At 42.0% G+C, this 17,796-nt stretch overlaps 3 protein-coding genes across 26 annotated transcripts in view; all 3 read left to right on the plus strand.

Annotated features, from left to right (window-relative positions):
* Positions 1–17,796, plus strand: part of LOC113036849 (protocadherin gamma-C5-like) — a 276,532-nt gene that overhangs the window by 131,502 nt on the left and 127,234 nt on the right. For 2 of the 24 annotated variants that reach the window (XM_026193743.1, XM_026193734.1), the window contains 2 exons: positions 10,073–10,804; positions 13,871–13,897. The exons of 20 other annotated variants lie outside the window; for them this stretch is intronic. In XM_026193743.1, coding sequence (XP_026049528.1) covers positions 10,073–10,804; positions 13,871–13,897 — 759 coding nt within the window. Of the gene's footprint in view, positions 1–1,120; positions 3,829–4,671; positions 7,740–10,072; positions 10,934–13,870; positions 13,898–17,796 lie in introns of those variants that run through there. 2 more of the 24 variants (XM_026193759.1, XM_026193521.1) reach the window with 2 other exon arrangements.
* Positions 1–17,796, plus strand: part of LOC113037281 (protocadherin beta-16-like) — a 44,795-nt gene that overhangs the window by 4,559 nt on the left and 22,440 nt on the right. The window contains exon 2 of the mRNA XM_026194204.1: positions 17,068–17,187. Within this exon, the coding sequence (XP_026049989.1) occupies positions 17,068–17,187 (120 nt within the window). The remainder of the gene's footprint in view (positions 1–17,067; positions 17,188–17,796) is intronic.
* Positions 11,370–17,342, plus strand: LOC113037267 (protocadherin gamma-A3-like). The gene is made up of 2 exons (XM_026194170.1): positions 11,370–13,870; positions 17,188–17,342. Exons 1-2 carry the CDS (start codon positions 11,435–11,437, stop codon positions 17,197–17,199), a joined length of 2,448 nt encoding a protein of 815 aa, XP_026049955.1. The 5' UTR covers positions 11,370–11,434; the 3' UTR covers positions 17,200–17,342.

Consider the following 17,796-nt stretch of genomic DNA (forward strand, 5'->3'; position numbering starts at 1 on the left):
TAAAACAAACACAAATTTCCACTGTGTGACATATGTTGGGATATTGTTTTTATTTGTACCACTATTTAATTTTTATTTAGTAATGCATGTTACGTGAGGCTGGTCTAAGTTTAAAGTCATTTTACTTCCATGTCCGTAGTACAATTTCTGACACTTCAAAGCTCCACTCTCTGTGTATTCATAAAAAAACAAAACTGGCATTATGCTAACACAGGCCAGATAATTTTTTTTAATGAAGCTGACATTGTCCACAGTTTTTTATAATATATTTGATTGGGGTATTCATTAATATCATAATCAATTATGGGGCGATCGTGGCTCAAGAGTTGGCAGTTCGTCTTGTAATCGGAAGGTTGCTGGTTCGAGCCCCGGCTCGGACAGTTTCGGTCTTGTGTCCTTGGGCAAGACACTTCGCCTACTGGTGATGGCCAGAGGGGCCGATGGCGCGATATGGCAGTCTCGCTTCTGTCAGTGTGCCCCAGGGCAGCTGTGGCTACAACTGTAGCTGCCTCCACCAGTGAGAGAATGAGTAGTGGAATTGTAAAGCGCTTTGGGGGTCTCGAAAAGCGCTATATAAATGCAATCCATTTTTATTATAATCAAATTGTGAAACGGTTCATAAATCATTAGCCATTCTTACTTTCTCAAATTGTGTTTCTGATTAACCTAATAACATACGGATCTCTTTAGCACGAGGTCATTTGTATTACAATATGAAAGCGAACAACATAGGCGATTGCAAAAGAAAAAGAAATGAAAATAATCGGGAATTCTGATAAATCAATGGAATATATAGGAAATTTGCTTTTCCTTCTTCTTTCCCCTTCCCCCCAAAGCATCTCTAACTTTATAGAAATAACTACTTTCTCCTCTTTTTTCGTGTTCGCACACTTTTTATTAATTGATTGTACAGATAATCTTCAGTATTTTTGTTATATCTACGGTGGTTATAACGAAATTAAGTTTCCATGGAATTTGAATGAAATGTTATATCACTGTCATCATATACTTAAGGTATTTATGTAAACATGCTCTGGTTATTGTATGCGCAATATATTGTTTTCTTTGCCTCTATATTTAGCTCATTAATTTTATTTAGTAACAAAAAATGCGTTTAGATCTAACCTTTTTCAGTAATTCTGCATTTCACTTACATTACCTTGTGTGGGCTCTGAGTGCCGCTGTTGATACGTCACTGAGTATTTGTTCAGACCCTTAATACAGCGGCCCTCCCCTTTGTATTCACTCAGTGTTATAATACTTGGAGCGAAGCTTCTCTGTTCCGTCACGGATTCAAGTGTAGAATCTCTCCTGAAGTCTACTTGCTGAAAATATATAAACGTGTTGAATTTTTGGATTACTAACATCACTTCGAAGTTAAAAAACAATTACTGTGTCTGTACCACTGGATTTATGATGTGCTCTATGTGGATAATGGCTGACAGAGGCCGACGGCGAGCGCTGGTGTTGATTCTTTGTCTCATCGAGCTGAGCGCAGTGGCTGGTCAGGCTCGGTATTCCATCCCGGAGGAGCAGGCCGAAGGATCGTTTGTCGGAAACATTGCGAGAGATTTAGACTTGGATGTTGCGAGGCTGATTTCAGGTAAAGCTCGTATTATTACAAAAGGAGGCCGACAGTATGTGGATTTAAACAAAGACAAAGGCATCCTTGTTATTAAAGAGAGAATCGACCGGGAGGAACTGTGTGGAAAGACGACGCCCTGTAGCTTCAGCTTCGAGGTGATTTTAGAAAATCCTATCCAGCTTTATCGTGTGACAGTGGAGGTGACAGATATAAATGATAACAGTCCGTTGTTCCCAAAAGACGAAATTATCTTGAAAATTGCTGAAAATGCTGCATTAGGCACTCGCTTCTCTCTCGAGAATGCAGATGACGCTGATGTTGCTAACAATGATATTCAAAAATACACACTTAAACCCTCTGATCATTTTAAGCTAGAAGTGCAAAACCAGCCGGGTGGAGGCAGGTTTGTTGAAATGGTTTTACAAAACCCGTTAGACCGAGAGAAAGAGGAAACTCACAGTCTTGTGCTGATTGCTTCAGATGGCGGGGAGCCACGGAGATCAGGGACAGTGCGTATACATATTACTGTGCTGGATGCTAATGATAATTCGCCAGTGTGCAGCCAGGCTGTTTATAAAGCAGAAGTCAAAGAGAATTCTCCCGAAGGAACAGTGATAACCACTGTGAGTGCAAATGACCCGGATAAAGGGGTAAACGGACAGGTAACATATTCTATAGCTCATGTCGCCAAAGAAACGAAACAACTTTTTGAAGTAAATGTTCAAACTGGAGAGATTAAAGTCGCAGGTAAACTCGACTTTGAAAAATCTAAGACTTATCAACTGAACGTGCAGGCTAGTGACCACGGAGGTTTTTCAGATACATGTAAAGTTTTCATTCAAATAACTGACGAAAATGACAACGTCCCTACAATACAACTCATGTCATTTTCGAACTCGATATCTGAGGATTCTCCTCCAGGTACAACGATAGCTGTTCTTAACGTGGATGACGAAGACTCTGATGGTAACGGTGCTGTCAAGTGCTCCATTAACTCTGATGTACCTTTTAAAATCGAGTCTTCATTAACAGGATACTACACCATAGTAACTGAAGACTTTTTAGACAGAGAGAGTATCCCTGAGTATAATCTCACCATAACTGTGTCTGATCAGGGTTCCCCGCCTCTGTCAAGCAGTAAGAACATCAACGTAAAAGTATCTGATGTCAATGACAGTCCACCCAAATTTGATCATTCAGAATACGCTAAAACTGTCGCAGAGAACAACTCTCCTGGACTTTCTGTGTTTACCGTGAGTGCTAATGATGCAGACTGGGGCCAAAATGCCAGAGTTTCTTACTTTTTGCAGGAGAGGGACATTAATGGGCTGGCTGTGTCTTCGCTGGTTTCAGTAAATTCAGATACCGGTGTTATTCATGCAGTGAGATCGTTTGATTACGAGCAGATCAAGTGGTTTGAATTTAATGTAACTGCACGTGATGCTGGATCCCCTCCTCTGAGTTCAGTGGCTACAGTTAAAATAATAGTTCAGGACCAGAACGACAACGCTCCTCAGGTTTTGTACCCAGTCCAGACTGGTGGCTCTCTGGTGGCTGAAATGGTTCCTCGTTCAGCAGATGTGGGCTATCTGGTGACTAAAGTGGTGGCTGTTGATGTGGACTCTGGACAGAATGCCTGGCTCTCCTATAAACTGCAGAAAGCCACAGACAGGGCGCTGTTTGAAGTGGGCTTACAGAATGGAGAAATCAGAACTATCCGCCAAGTCACTGATAAAGATGCTGTCAAACAAAGACTGACTGTTATAGTGGAGGACAACGGGCAGCCCTCTCGTTCAGCTACAGTCATTGTTAACGTGGCGGTGGCGGACAGCTTCCCTGAAGTGCTGTCGGAGTTCACTGAGTTGACACACGACAAGGAGTACAATGACAACCTGACTTTTTACTTAGTCTTAGCTCTGGCTGTAGTTTCCTTCCTCTTCATCACGTGTTTAGTGGTTATTATATCAGTCAAAATCTACAGGTGGAGACAGTCTCGCATCCTGTATCACTCCAACCTGCCTGTCATTCCATATTATCCACCACGTTACTCAGACACTTTGGGGACAAGGACTCTTCCCCATGTGTACAACTACGAGGTGTGCAGGACGACTGACTCCAGAAAAAGTGACATGAAATATATGCAACCGATGAGTCAAAGTTTAGTGAGTGTGGATGGAGCTGGAGACGATGTACCCCAAATAAACAAGCAACTGTCAGGCAACTGTTCTCAAACGTCTACTTTGGTGAGTCATTTTTTTAAACTATTAAGATCCTTTTTTTCCCTTGTGTGTGTGTGTGTGTGTGTGTGTGTGTGTGTGTGTGTGTGTGTGTGTGTGTGTGTGTGTGTGTGTTTGAGAGAGAGAGAGAGAGAGAGAGAGAGAGAGAGAGAGAGAGAGAGAGAGAGAGAATGTGTGGCGTTAAGGTTGAATCTTCCAGATGCGCGTTAGTGTCGCTGTCTGTGGTGCTGAAACGGTCAACTGACCCATTTTATTTCGACGCCTGTTTAAATGGCCCAGTTATTATAATATTTTCTTTCATTTAACCTCGCTTATTATTATCAACGGAAATAAAATAAATACTTTGTTAAAATGGCACTTTATTTACCCTTTGTTCTTTTTGGCAGTCATATTCATCCATATTATGATATTATTTAACAAATACTTCAACCATTAAAGGGTTTGTTGATGATTTTGCAACTTTTTTCAATGAAGTTTCTCTAATGTAATCAATAAGCCATATATTTCTGTGTTTTTGTAGCAGTAAGAAAGGAATCAAAATAGACCCTTTAAATAGAAAAGTTGTTAAAAGAGAGCTTGGGGCGGTCGTGGCTCAAGCGTTAGGAGTTCGCCTTGTAATCGGAAGGTTGCCGGTTCCAGCTCCGGCTCGGACAGTCTCGGTCGTTGTGTCCTTGGGCAAGACCCGTAGCCTCCTGGTGGTGGTCAGAGGGCCTGGTGGCGCCAGTGTCCGGCAGCCTCGCCTCTGTCAGTGCGCCCCAGGGTGGCTGTGGCTACAACGTAGCTTGCCATCACCAGTGTGTGAATGGGTGGATGACTGGATATGTAAAGCGCTTTGGGGTCCTTAGGGACTATTAAAAACGCTATATAAATACAGGCCATTTACCATTTTTACCATTTAACCTCACTTCCAGACTATCCGTAATCATTTAGACTGTTCTACTTTTTTGTCCATGTAACGTTCATGCTGTTTTATGTCATTTATTGAAGTGCTAATATTCAGTGTTGTAGTTTTTATTTTTTTTTATTTTAAATAATGAATTGAGATGGTAAGAAAATTAAAGTTAAGTTAGATTTGGTAACATTGTCATCTCATACTGAAGACACTTTGTTTGAACAGGCCCTGAAGATTGTTTGAGAATCTAATGCTCCTTTTTCTTTCGAGCTCTTCTCTAATTATTCTTCACTTTGTCAATCAAATATTTCTGGAATATAAAAATATTTAAGCTTCCACAAGATACATTTCCGTGAATGAACTCTGAGTGCCGCTGTTGATGCGTCACTGAGTTTGTGTCAGACCCTTAATACAGCGGTCCTCCCTTTTATATTCACTCAGTGTTATAATACTAAGCGAGACGCTTCTCTGTTCCGTCACGGATTCAAGTGTAGAATCTCTCCGGGAGTCTCCTTGCTGAAAATACATAAATGTGTGGAGTTTTTAGATTAATAACATCACTTCGAAGTTAAAAAACAATCGCTGTGTCTGCACTGTTGGATTTATGATGGCCTCCATGTGGATAATGGCTGACAGAGGCCGACGGCAAGCGCTGGTGTTGATTCTTTGTCTCATCGAGCTGCGCGCAGTGGCTGGTCAGGCTCGGTATTCCATCCCGGAGGAGCAGGCCGAAGGATCGTTTGTCGGAAACATTGCGATAGATTTAGGCTTGGATGTTGCGAGGCTGATTTCAGGTAAAGCTCGTATTATTACAAAAGGAGGCCGACAGTATGTGGATTTAAACAAAGACAAAGGCATCCTTGTTATTAAAGAGAGAATCGACCGGGAGGAACTGTGTGGAAAGACGACGCCCTGTAGCTTCAGCTTCGAGGTGATTTTAGAAAATCCTATCCAGCTTTATCGTGTGACAGTGGAGGTGACAGATATAAATGATAACAGTCCGTTGTTCCCAAAAGACGAAATCAACTTAAATATTGTTGAAAACGCTGCATTAGGGACTCGGTTTTCTCTGCTGAGTGCAGATGACTCCGATGTTGGCGTTAATGACATTCAAAAATACACACTTAAACCCTCTGATCATTTTAAGCTAGAAGTGCAAAACCAGCCGGATGGAGGCAGGTTTGTTGAAATGGTTTTACAAAACCCGTTAGACCGAGAGAAAGAGGAGACTCACAGTCTCGTGCTGATTGCTTCAGATGGCGGGGAGCCACGGAGATCAGGGACAGTGCGTATACATATTACTGTGCTGGATGCTAATGATAATTCGCCAGTGTGCAGCCAGGCTGTTTATAAAGCAGATATCAAAGAGAATTCTCCCGAAGGAACCGTGATAACCACTGTGAGTGCAAATGACCCGGATAAGGGCCACTACGGAGAGGTAACATACTCTATCCCTCCCGTTGCAAAAGAGACGAAACAGCTTTTTGAAGTAAATGTTCAAACTGGAGAGATTAAAGTCGCAGGTAAACTCGACTTTGAAAAATCTAAGACTTATCAACTGAACGTGCAGGCTAGTGACCATGGAGGTTATTCTGATACATGTAAAGTTATCATTCAAATAACTGACGAAAATGACAACGTCCCTACAATACAGCTCATGTCATTTTCGAACTCGATATCTGAGGATTCTCCTCCAGGTACAACGATAGCTGTTCTTAACGTGGATGACGAAGATTTTGATGGCAACGGTGCTGTCAAGTGCTCCATTAACTCTGACGTACCTTTTAAAATCGAGTCTTCACTAACGGGATACTACACCATAGTAACTGAAGACTATTTAGACAGAGAGAGTATCCCTGAGTATAATCTCACCATAACTGTGTCTGATCAGGGTTCCCCGCCTCTGTCAAGCAGTAAGAACATCAACGTAAAAGTATCTGATGTCAATGACAGTCCACCCAAATTTGATCATTCAGAATACGCTAAAACTGTCGCAGAGAACAACTTTCCTGGACTTTCTGTGTTTACCGTGAGTGCTAATGATGCAGACTGGGGCCAAAATGCCAGAGTTTCTTACTTTTTGCAGGAGAGGGACATTAATGGGCTGGCTGTGTCTTCGCTGGTTTCAGTAAATTCAGATACCGGTGTTATTCATGCAGTGAGATCGTTTGATTACGAGCAGATCAAGTGGTTTGAATTTAATGTAACTGCACGCGATGCTGGATCCCCTCCTCTGAGTTCAGTGGCGACAGTTAAAATAATAGTTCAGGACCAGAACGACAACCCCCCTCAGGTTCTGTACCCAGTCCAGACTGGTGGCTCTCTGGTGGCTGAAATGGTTCCTCGTTCAGCAGAAGTGGGCTATCTGGTGACTAAAGTGGTGGCTGTTGATGTGGACTCTGGACAGAATGCCTGGCTCTCCTATAAACTGCAGAAAGCCACAGACAGGGCGCTGTTTGAAGTGGGCTTACAGAATGGAGAAATCAGAACTATCCGCCAAGTCACTGATAAAGATGCTGTCAAACAAAGACTGACTGTTATAGTGGAGGACAACGGACAGCCCTCTCGTTCAGCTACAGTCATTGTTAACGTGGCGGTGGCGGACAGCTTCCCTGAAGTTCTGTCGGAGTTCACTGAGTTGACCCACGACAAGGAGTACAATGACAACCTGACTTTTTACTTGGTCCTGGCTCTGGCTGTAGTTTCCTTCCTCTTCATCACGTGTTTAGTGGTTATCATATCAGTCAAAATCTACAGGTGGAGACAGTCTCGCATCCTGTATCACTCCAACCTGCCTGTCATTCCATATTATCCACCACGTTACTCAGACACTTTGGGAACAGGGACTCTGCCACATGTGTACAATTACGAGGTGTGCAGGACGACTGACTCCAGAAAGAGTGACTGTAAGTTCGACAGAACTGGTAGTCAGAACGTGCTGATAATAGACCCCAGTTCTACAGGAACGATGCAGCGGATACAGAGTGAAAAGAGCATCCTGGATGAACCAGACTCTCCTCTAGAGGTCAGTTTATTGATCCATTGATTTTATTAACGTTCAGTCAATTATATTGGAATAGTTTAATACTCTTTAGTTTGTTTTCTAATCAGTTTGACTTCAGTTACATAAGTCACTTTAAAAGTTGATTTCCTTAAAGTATGTACGTTGTTTCTTTAAGTTTTATTCATTTTGCTTGCGGCTACAAACCACTCTCAAGATGTCTACTGTAATCAGAGTATATGTTTGAGTTTATTTCTTTTACAGAGGACTCGAATTGTATTACTCATGACTGTGCTGCACTACTCTTTTCCTGTTTCTCACATGAAGTATTTAAGCATCATCTGTTGTTTTCATTTTAGTGTTAATTCACTCCTGAATTGTTACTTCCATACAAGTTTATTTCTCCTTCCTTGTTCACATCACTTGTTATTTTTACTTTGGACTCTAAGGGCCGCTGTTGGTCTTTACAGCACATTTAAAGCTTTACACCCTCTGTACTCTTCTAAATATACAGTAGAAGAGCAAGACAGTCGCTTATTTTCGACACTGATTTTAGGCGGATACATTCGGTCTCAAACTGTGGATTACAACTGCATAGAGAGAAGGACGATATCGACAGTTTAAAAGCCTTTTGTCGACATTCTTCTACGTGGACTTGGATTAATTGATTGAGAAATATGCATTCTTTCAGGATCGCTCGCACGGTTAAATGGCAAGTACGGGCCTTCATCCTTGTTGTTCTCATCGACGCGACAATTTGCCAAATCCGCTACTCTGTTCCAGAGGAAATGAGGAAGGGCTCGTTTGTGGGAAATGTGGCTGAAGATTTAGGTATCGACGCTAAAAGACTGAAATCAGGCGGTGCCCGAATTGTTATCAGTGACAGCAGTGAGTATATTAGGCTGGATGTAGACAAAGGAAATCTGGTCGTGGGAGAGAGAATAGATAGAGAGCAGCTTTGTGGACAGACATCGCCCTGCAGCTTGAATTTGGAAATGATTATGACAAATCCAATTCAACTGCATAGCGTTGTTGTGGAAGTACTGGATGTTAATGATAATGCCCCTGCGTTTCAGGAGAAGGAAATGCATTTAGAAATCCTGGAATCAGCTCTTCCAGGAACCGAAATATTGCAAGTGAGTGCAACAGACCCCGATGTTGGCATTAACGCTCTACACGGCTATACAATACACCCCAAAACACATTTTAATATAAAGGTCTCATCTAGCCCAAATGGTCATAAATATGCACAGCTTTATCTTTCTGAACCTTTAGATAGAGAGAAAGAAGGAAAGCTGCTCCTCACGCTAACTGCTGTGGACGGAGGTGAACCACAGCGTTCAGGCACCTTAAAAATACACGTAACTGTGCGAGATACAAACGACAATGCTCCCGTATTCATGCAATCAATTTTCAAGGCTTCTGTTAAAGAAAATGTCCCAAGAGGAACGTTAGTAGTGAGATTTAGCGCAACAGATGCAGATGAAGGGATAAATGGCCATGTTACTTATCATTTTAATCGAATGTCCGGTAATGTTGCCGAACTATTTCATCTGGACGAAAATACCGGCGATTTAACAGTAACTGGTATAATTGATTATGAAGAGAATAAATTATATGAGATTGGGGTACAGGCAAAAGATCAAGGTGGACAGAGCACATCAACAAATGTGATAATTGAGGTTATAGACGTCAATGACAATCCTCCTTTAATAACATTAACCTCGTTTTCTAATGCTATTGCTGAGGATTCACCTAGTGGGACTACCGTGGCTATCATAAATGTCAAAGATCTGGATTCAGGCAAAAATGGAAAAGTAGACTGCTCAGTAAACAGCAATATTCCGTTCGCAATTCATTCATCTCTAAAAAATTATTATACTCTGGTCACAAACGGTGTGCTCGACAGGGAGCGTAATCCTGTTTATAATATAACTTTCTCGGCAGTGGATGAAGGGAGCCCACCCCTCTCAACAAACAAGACAATAACACTTAGAATAGCAGACGTAAATGATAATGCCCCGATATTTGAACAGAGTTATTATGAAGCGTCTGTTATGGAGAATAACTCACCGGGATTGTCTGTGTTTTCCGTTAAAGCACGCGATTCCGACTCAGGACAGAACGCACGCGTGTCTTACCTGCTTATTGATACCGAGTTAAATGGTAGTCCTATATCTACTTACATATCAGTAAACGCAGAAAGCGGAGTTATACAGGCACTACGATCATTTGACTATGAACAAATTAAAACTATACACATTTATGTAAAAGGACAGGATGGTGGTTCCCCTCCTTTAAGCAGCAATACCACAGTTAGAATAAATATTGAAGACCAGAACGACAACCCTCCTCAGGTTCTGTACCCAGTCCAGACTGGTGGCTCTCTGGTGGCTGAAATGGTGCCTCGTTCAGCAGATGTGGGCTATCTGGTGACGAAAGTGGTGGCTGTTGATGTGGACTCTGGACAGAATGCCTGGCTCTCCTATAAACTGCAGAAAGCCACAGACAGGGCGCTGTTTGAAGTGGGCTTACAGAATGGAGAAATCAGAACTATCCGCCAAGTCACTGATAAAGATGCTGTCAAACAAAGACTGACTGTTATAGTGGAGGACAACGGGCAGCCCTCTCGTTCTGCGACAGTCATTGTTAACGTGGCGGTGGCGGACAGCTTCCCTGAAGTGCTATCGGAGTTCACTGATTTGACACACGACAAGGAGTACAATGACAACGTGACTTTTTACTTAGTCTTGGCTCTGGCTGTAGTTTCCTTCCTTTTCATCACGTGTTTAGTGGTTATTATATCAGTCAAAATCTACAGGTGGAGACAGTCTCGCATCCTGTATCACTCCAACCTGCCTGTCATTCCATGTTATCCACCACGTTACTCAGACACTTTGGGCACAGGGACTCTTCCACATGTGTACAATTACGAGGTGTGCAGGACGACTGACTCCAGAAAGAGTGACTATAAGTTCGGCAGAGCTGGTAGTCAGAACGTGCTAATAATGGACCCCAGTTCTACAGGAACGATGCAGCGGATACAGAGTGAAAAGAGCATCCTGGATGAACCAGACTCTCCTCTAGAGGTGAGGACTTTGACATAATTAAGTTTATGCCTACATTCTTTAGAGGTTTATTCTACGTTATACCACATTTCATCGCTCACATTTCTGGTAACCCATGGTGCGTTTTCAGAACCACAACTCTTGGACAGCTCAACTGTTTGAAGGTTCACACTCCCCTTTTAACGTGCTGCTTAATTCACTTTGAAAAGGGGAGCAAGATCTATTGTTTTAATTTAAGTAGTTATTGTTATATTTTAAAACAACTGTCTCACTGGTATTTCTGCATAAGACTTTATTGCATTGTAGTTAAAAGACAGATGTGTGATTTCTGCTTTACATTTTTTAATCAGCAAAGTGCTTTGAAAGCACTTTTTTCCTTTTCGTGTTTGTGATATTTGTGTATTTGGACAGTAAGGGACGCTGTTGGTCAGAGAAACTAGTATTCAGCGCTGATTTGGTGGAGGCAGAGGCTTCCTTTTTCCCGTTTGCTGAGGATCGAAAATAAACGGTGGGCTTCGCATTCAGAGCTGCAGTCACAAATCCGTTAAGAGCAAGGACTTAAAAATCAAAGGATACTGGATATAACAGCCTTTGTTCTTTGTGGATCGTTTACAAAAGGATTTTGTGCAATTTTCGTTTTTTGTGTGTGCAATGGCGTTTAAAAACTCGCCTCGGTCGTGTGTAAAATGGCGTTTGAATTTCAGGTCAGTATGGCCCTTTCTGCTGTTTCTGGGCTGTCTCAGTCACATCGTGTTTGGACAAATCAGGTATACAATCCCAGAGGAGCTGAAAAGGGGCTCTCTTATTGGAAATGTAGCTCAAGATCTCGGTCTGGATGTGCAAAGGCTTCGTTCTGGCCGTGCCCGTATTGTGACCAGACAAAGCATCCAGTTCACGGAGCTGAAAACAGACAAAGGCATTTTAGTCGTGAACGAGAGGATAGACCGAGAGCAGCTTTGTGGAGACGTAACACCATGTAGCTTCAGCTTTGAGGTTATTTTAGAAAATCCCATGGATCTGCACCGAGTAACAGTAGAGATAACTGACATAAACGACAACTCTCCGACATTTAGGAAGGAAGAAATGAAATTTGAAATTAGCGAGTCTGCGACAATGGGATCGCGATTTTTATTGGCCAGCGCCGAGGACGCAGATGTGGGCAGTAATGGTCTACAAAAATACATATTAAACACAAATGACATGTTTGATCTGAAACAACACTCAAGTCCAGATGGTAGAAAATATGCTGAGATGGTGTTACAAAAACCGTTAGATAGAGAAAGTGAGCCAAAAATATCACTGAAGCTCATCGCTATAGACGGTGGAACTCCGCATAGATCTGGTACTGTAAATATAGATATTACAGTGCTGGATGCTAATGATAACCCTCCAGTGTTCAACCAGTCTCTCTACAGGGCTGCCGTTTTGGAAAATTCATTAAGAGGTACCTACATCACGACAGTGAATGCAAGCGATGCAGACATCGGGTCAAACGGTCTTGTCACATATAGATTTTCAAACATGAAAGAACAGCTGGCTGACATATTTCATTTAGATGAAGCTATGGGAACTATAACACTCGCAGGGCACCTAGATTATGAAAAAGAAAAGAAACACGAAATTATGATTGAAGCTACGGACCAAGGAGGTCTAACAGATTCGAGCAAAGTTCTAATTGAGATTATAGACGTCAATGATAACGCACCAGTTATAAATGTGATGTCATTCTCCAGTCCTGTGCCGGAAGATTCTCCCTCTGGCACCACAGTCGCAATAATAAACGTAATAGATGCAGACTCAGAACAAAATGGTCAAATTAGCTGCGCAACAGACAGCGCTCTCCCGTTTAAAGTGAAATCCACAATAACTAATTACTATGCATTAATAACAGTGTCAGCTTTTGACAGGGAACTTGAACCTGAGTATAACATAACTGTAAGGGCGAGTGACTCAGGAACGCCATCCTTGTCAAGCACAACAGTTTTACGACTGAGAATTTCTGATGTTAATGACAATGCGCCATTATTTGATAAAAACAGCTACCTTGCTTACATTACAGAAAACAATTCCCCGGGAATGTCCATATTTTCGGTCAGCGCACGAGACAGTGACTGGAATCAAAACGCTAGAATATCATATTTTCTCGAAGAAACCCAGATCAGTGGCAATCCAACCTCTTCTTATGTGTCCATTAATGCCGAAACTGGAACTATTCACGCAGTTCGCTCATTTGATTATGAACAACTTAAAGAGCTTACGTTTTTGGTCAGAGCACAGGATGGAGGCTCTCCTCCACTCAGCAGCAATGCGAGTGTAAAAATAATTATCCAGGACCAGAACGACAACCCTCCTCAGGTTCTGTACCCAGTCCAGACTGGTGGCTCTCTGGTGGCTGAAATGGTGCCTCGTTCAGCAGATGTGGGCTATCTGGTGACTAAGGTGGTGGCTGTTGATGTGGACTCTGGACAGAATGCCTGGCTCTCCTATAAACTGCAGAAAGCCACAGACAGGGCGCTGTTTGAAGTGGGCTTACAGAATGGAGAAATCAGAACTATCCGCCAAGTCACTGATAAAGATGCTGTCAAGCAAAGACTGACTGTTATAGTGGAGGACAACGGACAGCCCTCTCGTTCAGCTACAGTCATTGTTAACGTGGCGGTGGCGGACAGCTTCCCTGAAGTGCTGTCGGAGTTCACTGAGTTGACCCACGACAAGGAGTACAATGACAACCTGACTTTTTACTTAGTCTTGGCTCTGGCTGTAGTTTCCTTCCTCTTCATCACGTGTTTAGTGGTTATTATATCAGTCAAAATCTACAGGTGGAGACAGTCTCGCATCCTGTATCACTCCAACCTGCCTGTCATTCCATATTATCCACCACGTTACTCAGACACTTTGGGGACAGGGACTCTTCCACATATGTACAATTACGAGGTGTGCAGGACGACTGACTCCAGAAAAAGTGACTGTAAGTTCGACAGAGCTGGTAGTCAGAACGTGCTGATAATGGACCCCAGTTCTACAGGAACGATGCGGCGGATACAGAGTGAAAAGAGCATCCTGGATGAACCAGACTCTCCTCTAGAGGTTAGTTTTTCCTTTTCAGCGCTTTAGCTTAGTGGCACAGTAAGTTTTCGTCTTCAGCACCATGGACAGTACACTTACTTTCCCTCAGTTGACATAGTTTTTGCATTCACGTGAAGAACTTTAAAAATGATTATCCTATCTATATTCTCAAACAATATCGTGATGTTATATTTTCTATTAACATATTATCAGTATTTTGATTATAATTATTACACGGCCAAGCGAAGTGGGATACACAAATTATGCCGATGTTTTTCCACATTTTAAATGTACTAAATATTATTCATAAATATTTACAGTTTCCTCCTGTTTTTGTTCTTTTGAGGTTTGTCTACTAAATATACCGGCTTTTCCTTGTAATCACTGCTCTTCTTTAACCTTTGTATTTATTTCACTATCTCTTTAAAGTGTTTAGAAGTTTAGAGCTAATTAAAGCTTATTCTTCTAAAGTTGTTATATATCGCCTTTGGTCTCATTTGATATACAGTATGTGTCTTTATGCTACATCTGGTGCTATATATTTCTTCTGTTAATATTATTTGCAACTAATCTATAGTTGAGTTGTTCTGTTCCCGCAGTATGTTGCATAGTTGTTTTTTATGCATTTGCAGTGTATTCGCTTCTCTACTCGGTTTGGACTCTAAGGGACGCTGTTGATCAGGAAAACGCTGTGGTGTTGTTACAGACAGCCGAGAGAAAGAGGAGAGGTCTAAAACCAATCTTTATTCAGAGAGACGTTGGAGAGAGTCGCAGTGAATCTGCCTGTTTAATAGCAATCCAACCGTTTTAATAGTTAAAGGCGCATCGCCATTGAACTGGGATCCAATTTGTTTTTTTTATGTGTGACCGACTGATCTCAAGTCGTGTTTTGGATTTATTTTAGTAGCAACATGGGGATACAGCAGCAGCCATTCCGAAAACGGCTGATGTGTGAAACAACGACATGGCTTCTCTTCATCTTTGTCTTCATGATTTCCACCATCAGAGGCCAAATCCGTTATTCAGTACCAGAGGAGATGAAGGAAGGTTCTCTTATCGGTAATGTAGCACAAGACCTCGGTTTAGATCTGAGAAGGCTCCGTTCTGGCCGGGCCCGGATCGTGAGCGGAGAAACCAGTCAGTACACAGAGCTGAAGGCAGACAAAGGGATTCTAGTCGTGAAGGAGAGAATTGACCGAGAAGAGCTTTGCGGAGACGTAATGCCATGCAGTTTAAGCTTTGAAATTATTTTAGAAAATCCCATTGAACTGCACAGAGTGACAGTAGAAATATTAGACATAAACGACCATGCACCGACGTTCAAAAGTAACGTGATTAAACTAGAAATTAGTGAATCTGCTACAGTGGGTTCTCATTTTGATTTAGAAAGCGCATATGACCCCGATTCAGGAATTCACAGCTTGCAAAATTATGTTTTGTCCCCTGATAATAATTTTGTCTTAAAGCAGCTCTCTAACGCCGACGGAGTTAGATTCGCTGTAATGATTTTACAGAAGCCTTTAGACAGAGAGTTGAACCCACACCTCTCCTTAAAGCTGATTGCAGTAGACGGAGGAACTCCACGGCGATCTGGTACAGTGAACATAGAGATCACTGTTCTTGATGCCAACGATAATCCTCCTGTTTTTAATCAATCGCTATATAAAGCTACTGTAGCAGAAAATGCGCCAATAGGCACCTATATAACTACAGTGAATGCTTCAGATGCAGACAGTGGTTCAAATGGCTTGGTTTCCTACACGTTTTCTAACGTAAAGGGGAAATCCGCGGAAAAATTTGAAATTGATAGTTCCTCCGGAAAAATTACTGTTGTTGATAACATTGATTTTGAAAAAGACAAGAAGTATGAAATAAGAGTGATCGCCAAAGACCAGGGAGGACTGAGTGATGCAACCAAAGTTGTCGTTGAGGTCCTGGACATAAATGATAATGCGCCTCTTATAAGTATAATGTCATTTTCGAGCATCATTTCAGAGGATGTTTCTCCGGGTACAACTATAGCTGTTTTTAATGTTAAAGATGCAGACTCAGAAAGAAATGGTCATATAACGTGCTCAATAGATTCTAATCTCCCATTTAAAATCCAGTCTTCTTTGACCGATTATTACAATTTGCTCTCAGATGTAGCTTTTGATCGAGAAACAAAACCTGAATACAATATAACAATAACTGCAACCGATTCAGGGTCACCACCCCTTTCTACACAAACAAATTTGCATCTAAAAATTTCTGATGTGAATGATAATGCGCCGCTCTTTACCAAACCTAAATATTCGGCCTATGTCGTTGAAAATAACGTCCCGGGGGGGTCGATATTCACAGTCAGCGCACGAGATCATGATTGGAATCAAAACGCGAGAATCTCATATTTTATAGACGATGCTGAAGTCAGTGGAAGCTCAGTTTCTTCTTTTGTGTCAATAAATTCTGAAACTGGAGTGATACACGCAGTACGCTCGTTTGATTATGAACAAATTAAACAACTTAAATTCAAAGTCAAAGCGCAGGATGGAGGCTCTCCTCCACTCAGCAGCAATGCGTCTGTAATAATATTTATCCAGGACCAGAACGACAACCATCCTCAGGTTCTGTACCCAGTCCAGTCTGGTGGCTCTCTGGTGGCTGAAATGGTGCCTCGTTCAGCAGATGTGGGCTATCTGGTGACTAAAGTGGTGGCTGTTGATGTGGACTCTGGACAGAATGCTTGGCTCTCCTATAAACTGCTGAAAGCCACAGACAGGGCGCTGTTTGAAGTGGGCTTACAGAATGGAGAAATCAGAACTATCCGCCAAGTCACTGATAAAGATGCTGTCAAGCAAAGACTGACTGTTATAGTGGAGGACAACGGGCAGCCCTCTCGTTCAGCTACAGTCATTGTTAACGTGGCGGTGGCGGACAGCTTCCCTGAGGTGCTGTCGGAGTTCACTGAGTTGACCCACGACAAGGAGTACAATGACAATCTGACTTTTTACTTAGTCTTGGCTCTGGCTGTAGTTTCCTTCCTCTTCATCACGTGTTTAGTGGTTATTATATCAGTCAAAATCTACAGGTGGAGACAGTCTCGCATCCTGTATCACTCCAACCTGCCTGTCATTCCATATTATCCACCACGTTACTCAGACACTTTGGGGACAGGGACTCTTCCACATGTGTACAATTACGAGGTGTGCAGGACGACTGACTCCAGAAAGAGTGACTGTAAGTTCGGCAGAGCTGGTAGTCAGAACGTGCTGATAATGGACCCCAGTTCTACAGGAACGATGCAGCGGATACAGAGTGAAAAGAGCATCCTGGATGAACCAGACTCTCCTCTAGAGGTGAGGTCCTGAAATACTGACCATAACCTGTGTCTGTGTATTTTAATGGATTCAATTGCGTCATGGTAATTCATCAGATGTTTTCAGAAACATAAGTCGTTGACAGCTCCTTTAATTAAAAGTTAATCGTCCCATTTGAAGTGCTGCTTAATTCGTTATGGGGTAGATGTACATGGAATGTATTGCAATGCACCTGCTGCACTTAGTCCTGCATTTTATAGTCAAATCCTTGTTGCACTTTTTGCATTATAACAGTCTAAAGATTTTTGTGTATTCTTTTTTTCCGTTGATACTTTGTGTGAATCACAATAATAAGCCATTTACTTAATATTTACATAATTTTTGCTATGGACTTTAGAATGAACACTTGAAAACAATAATGTTTTAAACTAATAATTGCTCATGTGGATTTAAGTTTTAAATGTTAAACATGCTTTTTTTGTTGTCTTTCCGTTTTGTGCCAGTAAGTACCACAGAAAGCAAAATTCAGCGCACTTTGTTGGTGTTTTGCTTTATTGTCTCTCGTCCTGTTTTGATCTGTTTCAATAGCTGGCTTGCTCTCGTTTCTGTCTGGATATAAAGCAGGAAATCAAAATACCCAAATTTTTC

The sequence above is a fragment of the Astatotilapia calliptera genome, chromosome 2 (assembly GCF_900246225.1).
Source record: "Astatotilapia calliptera chromosome 2, fAstCal1.2, whole genome shotgun sequence".
Classification (NCBI taxonomy): Eukaryota; Metazoa; Chordata; class Actinopteri; order Cichliformes; family Cichlidae; genus Astatotilapia; species Astatotilapia calliptera.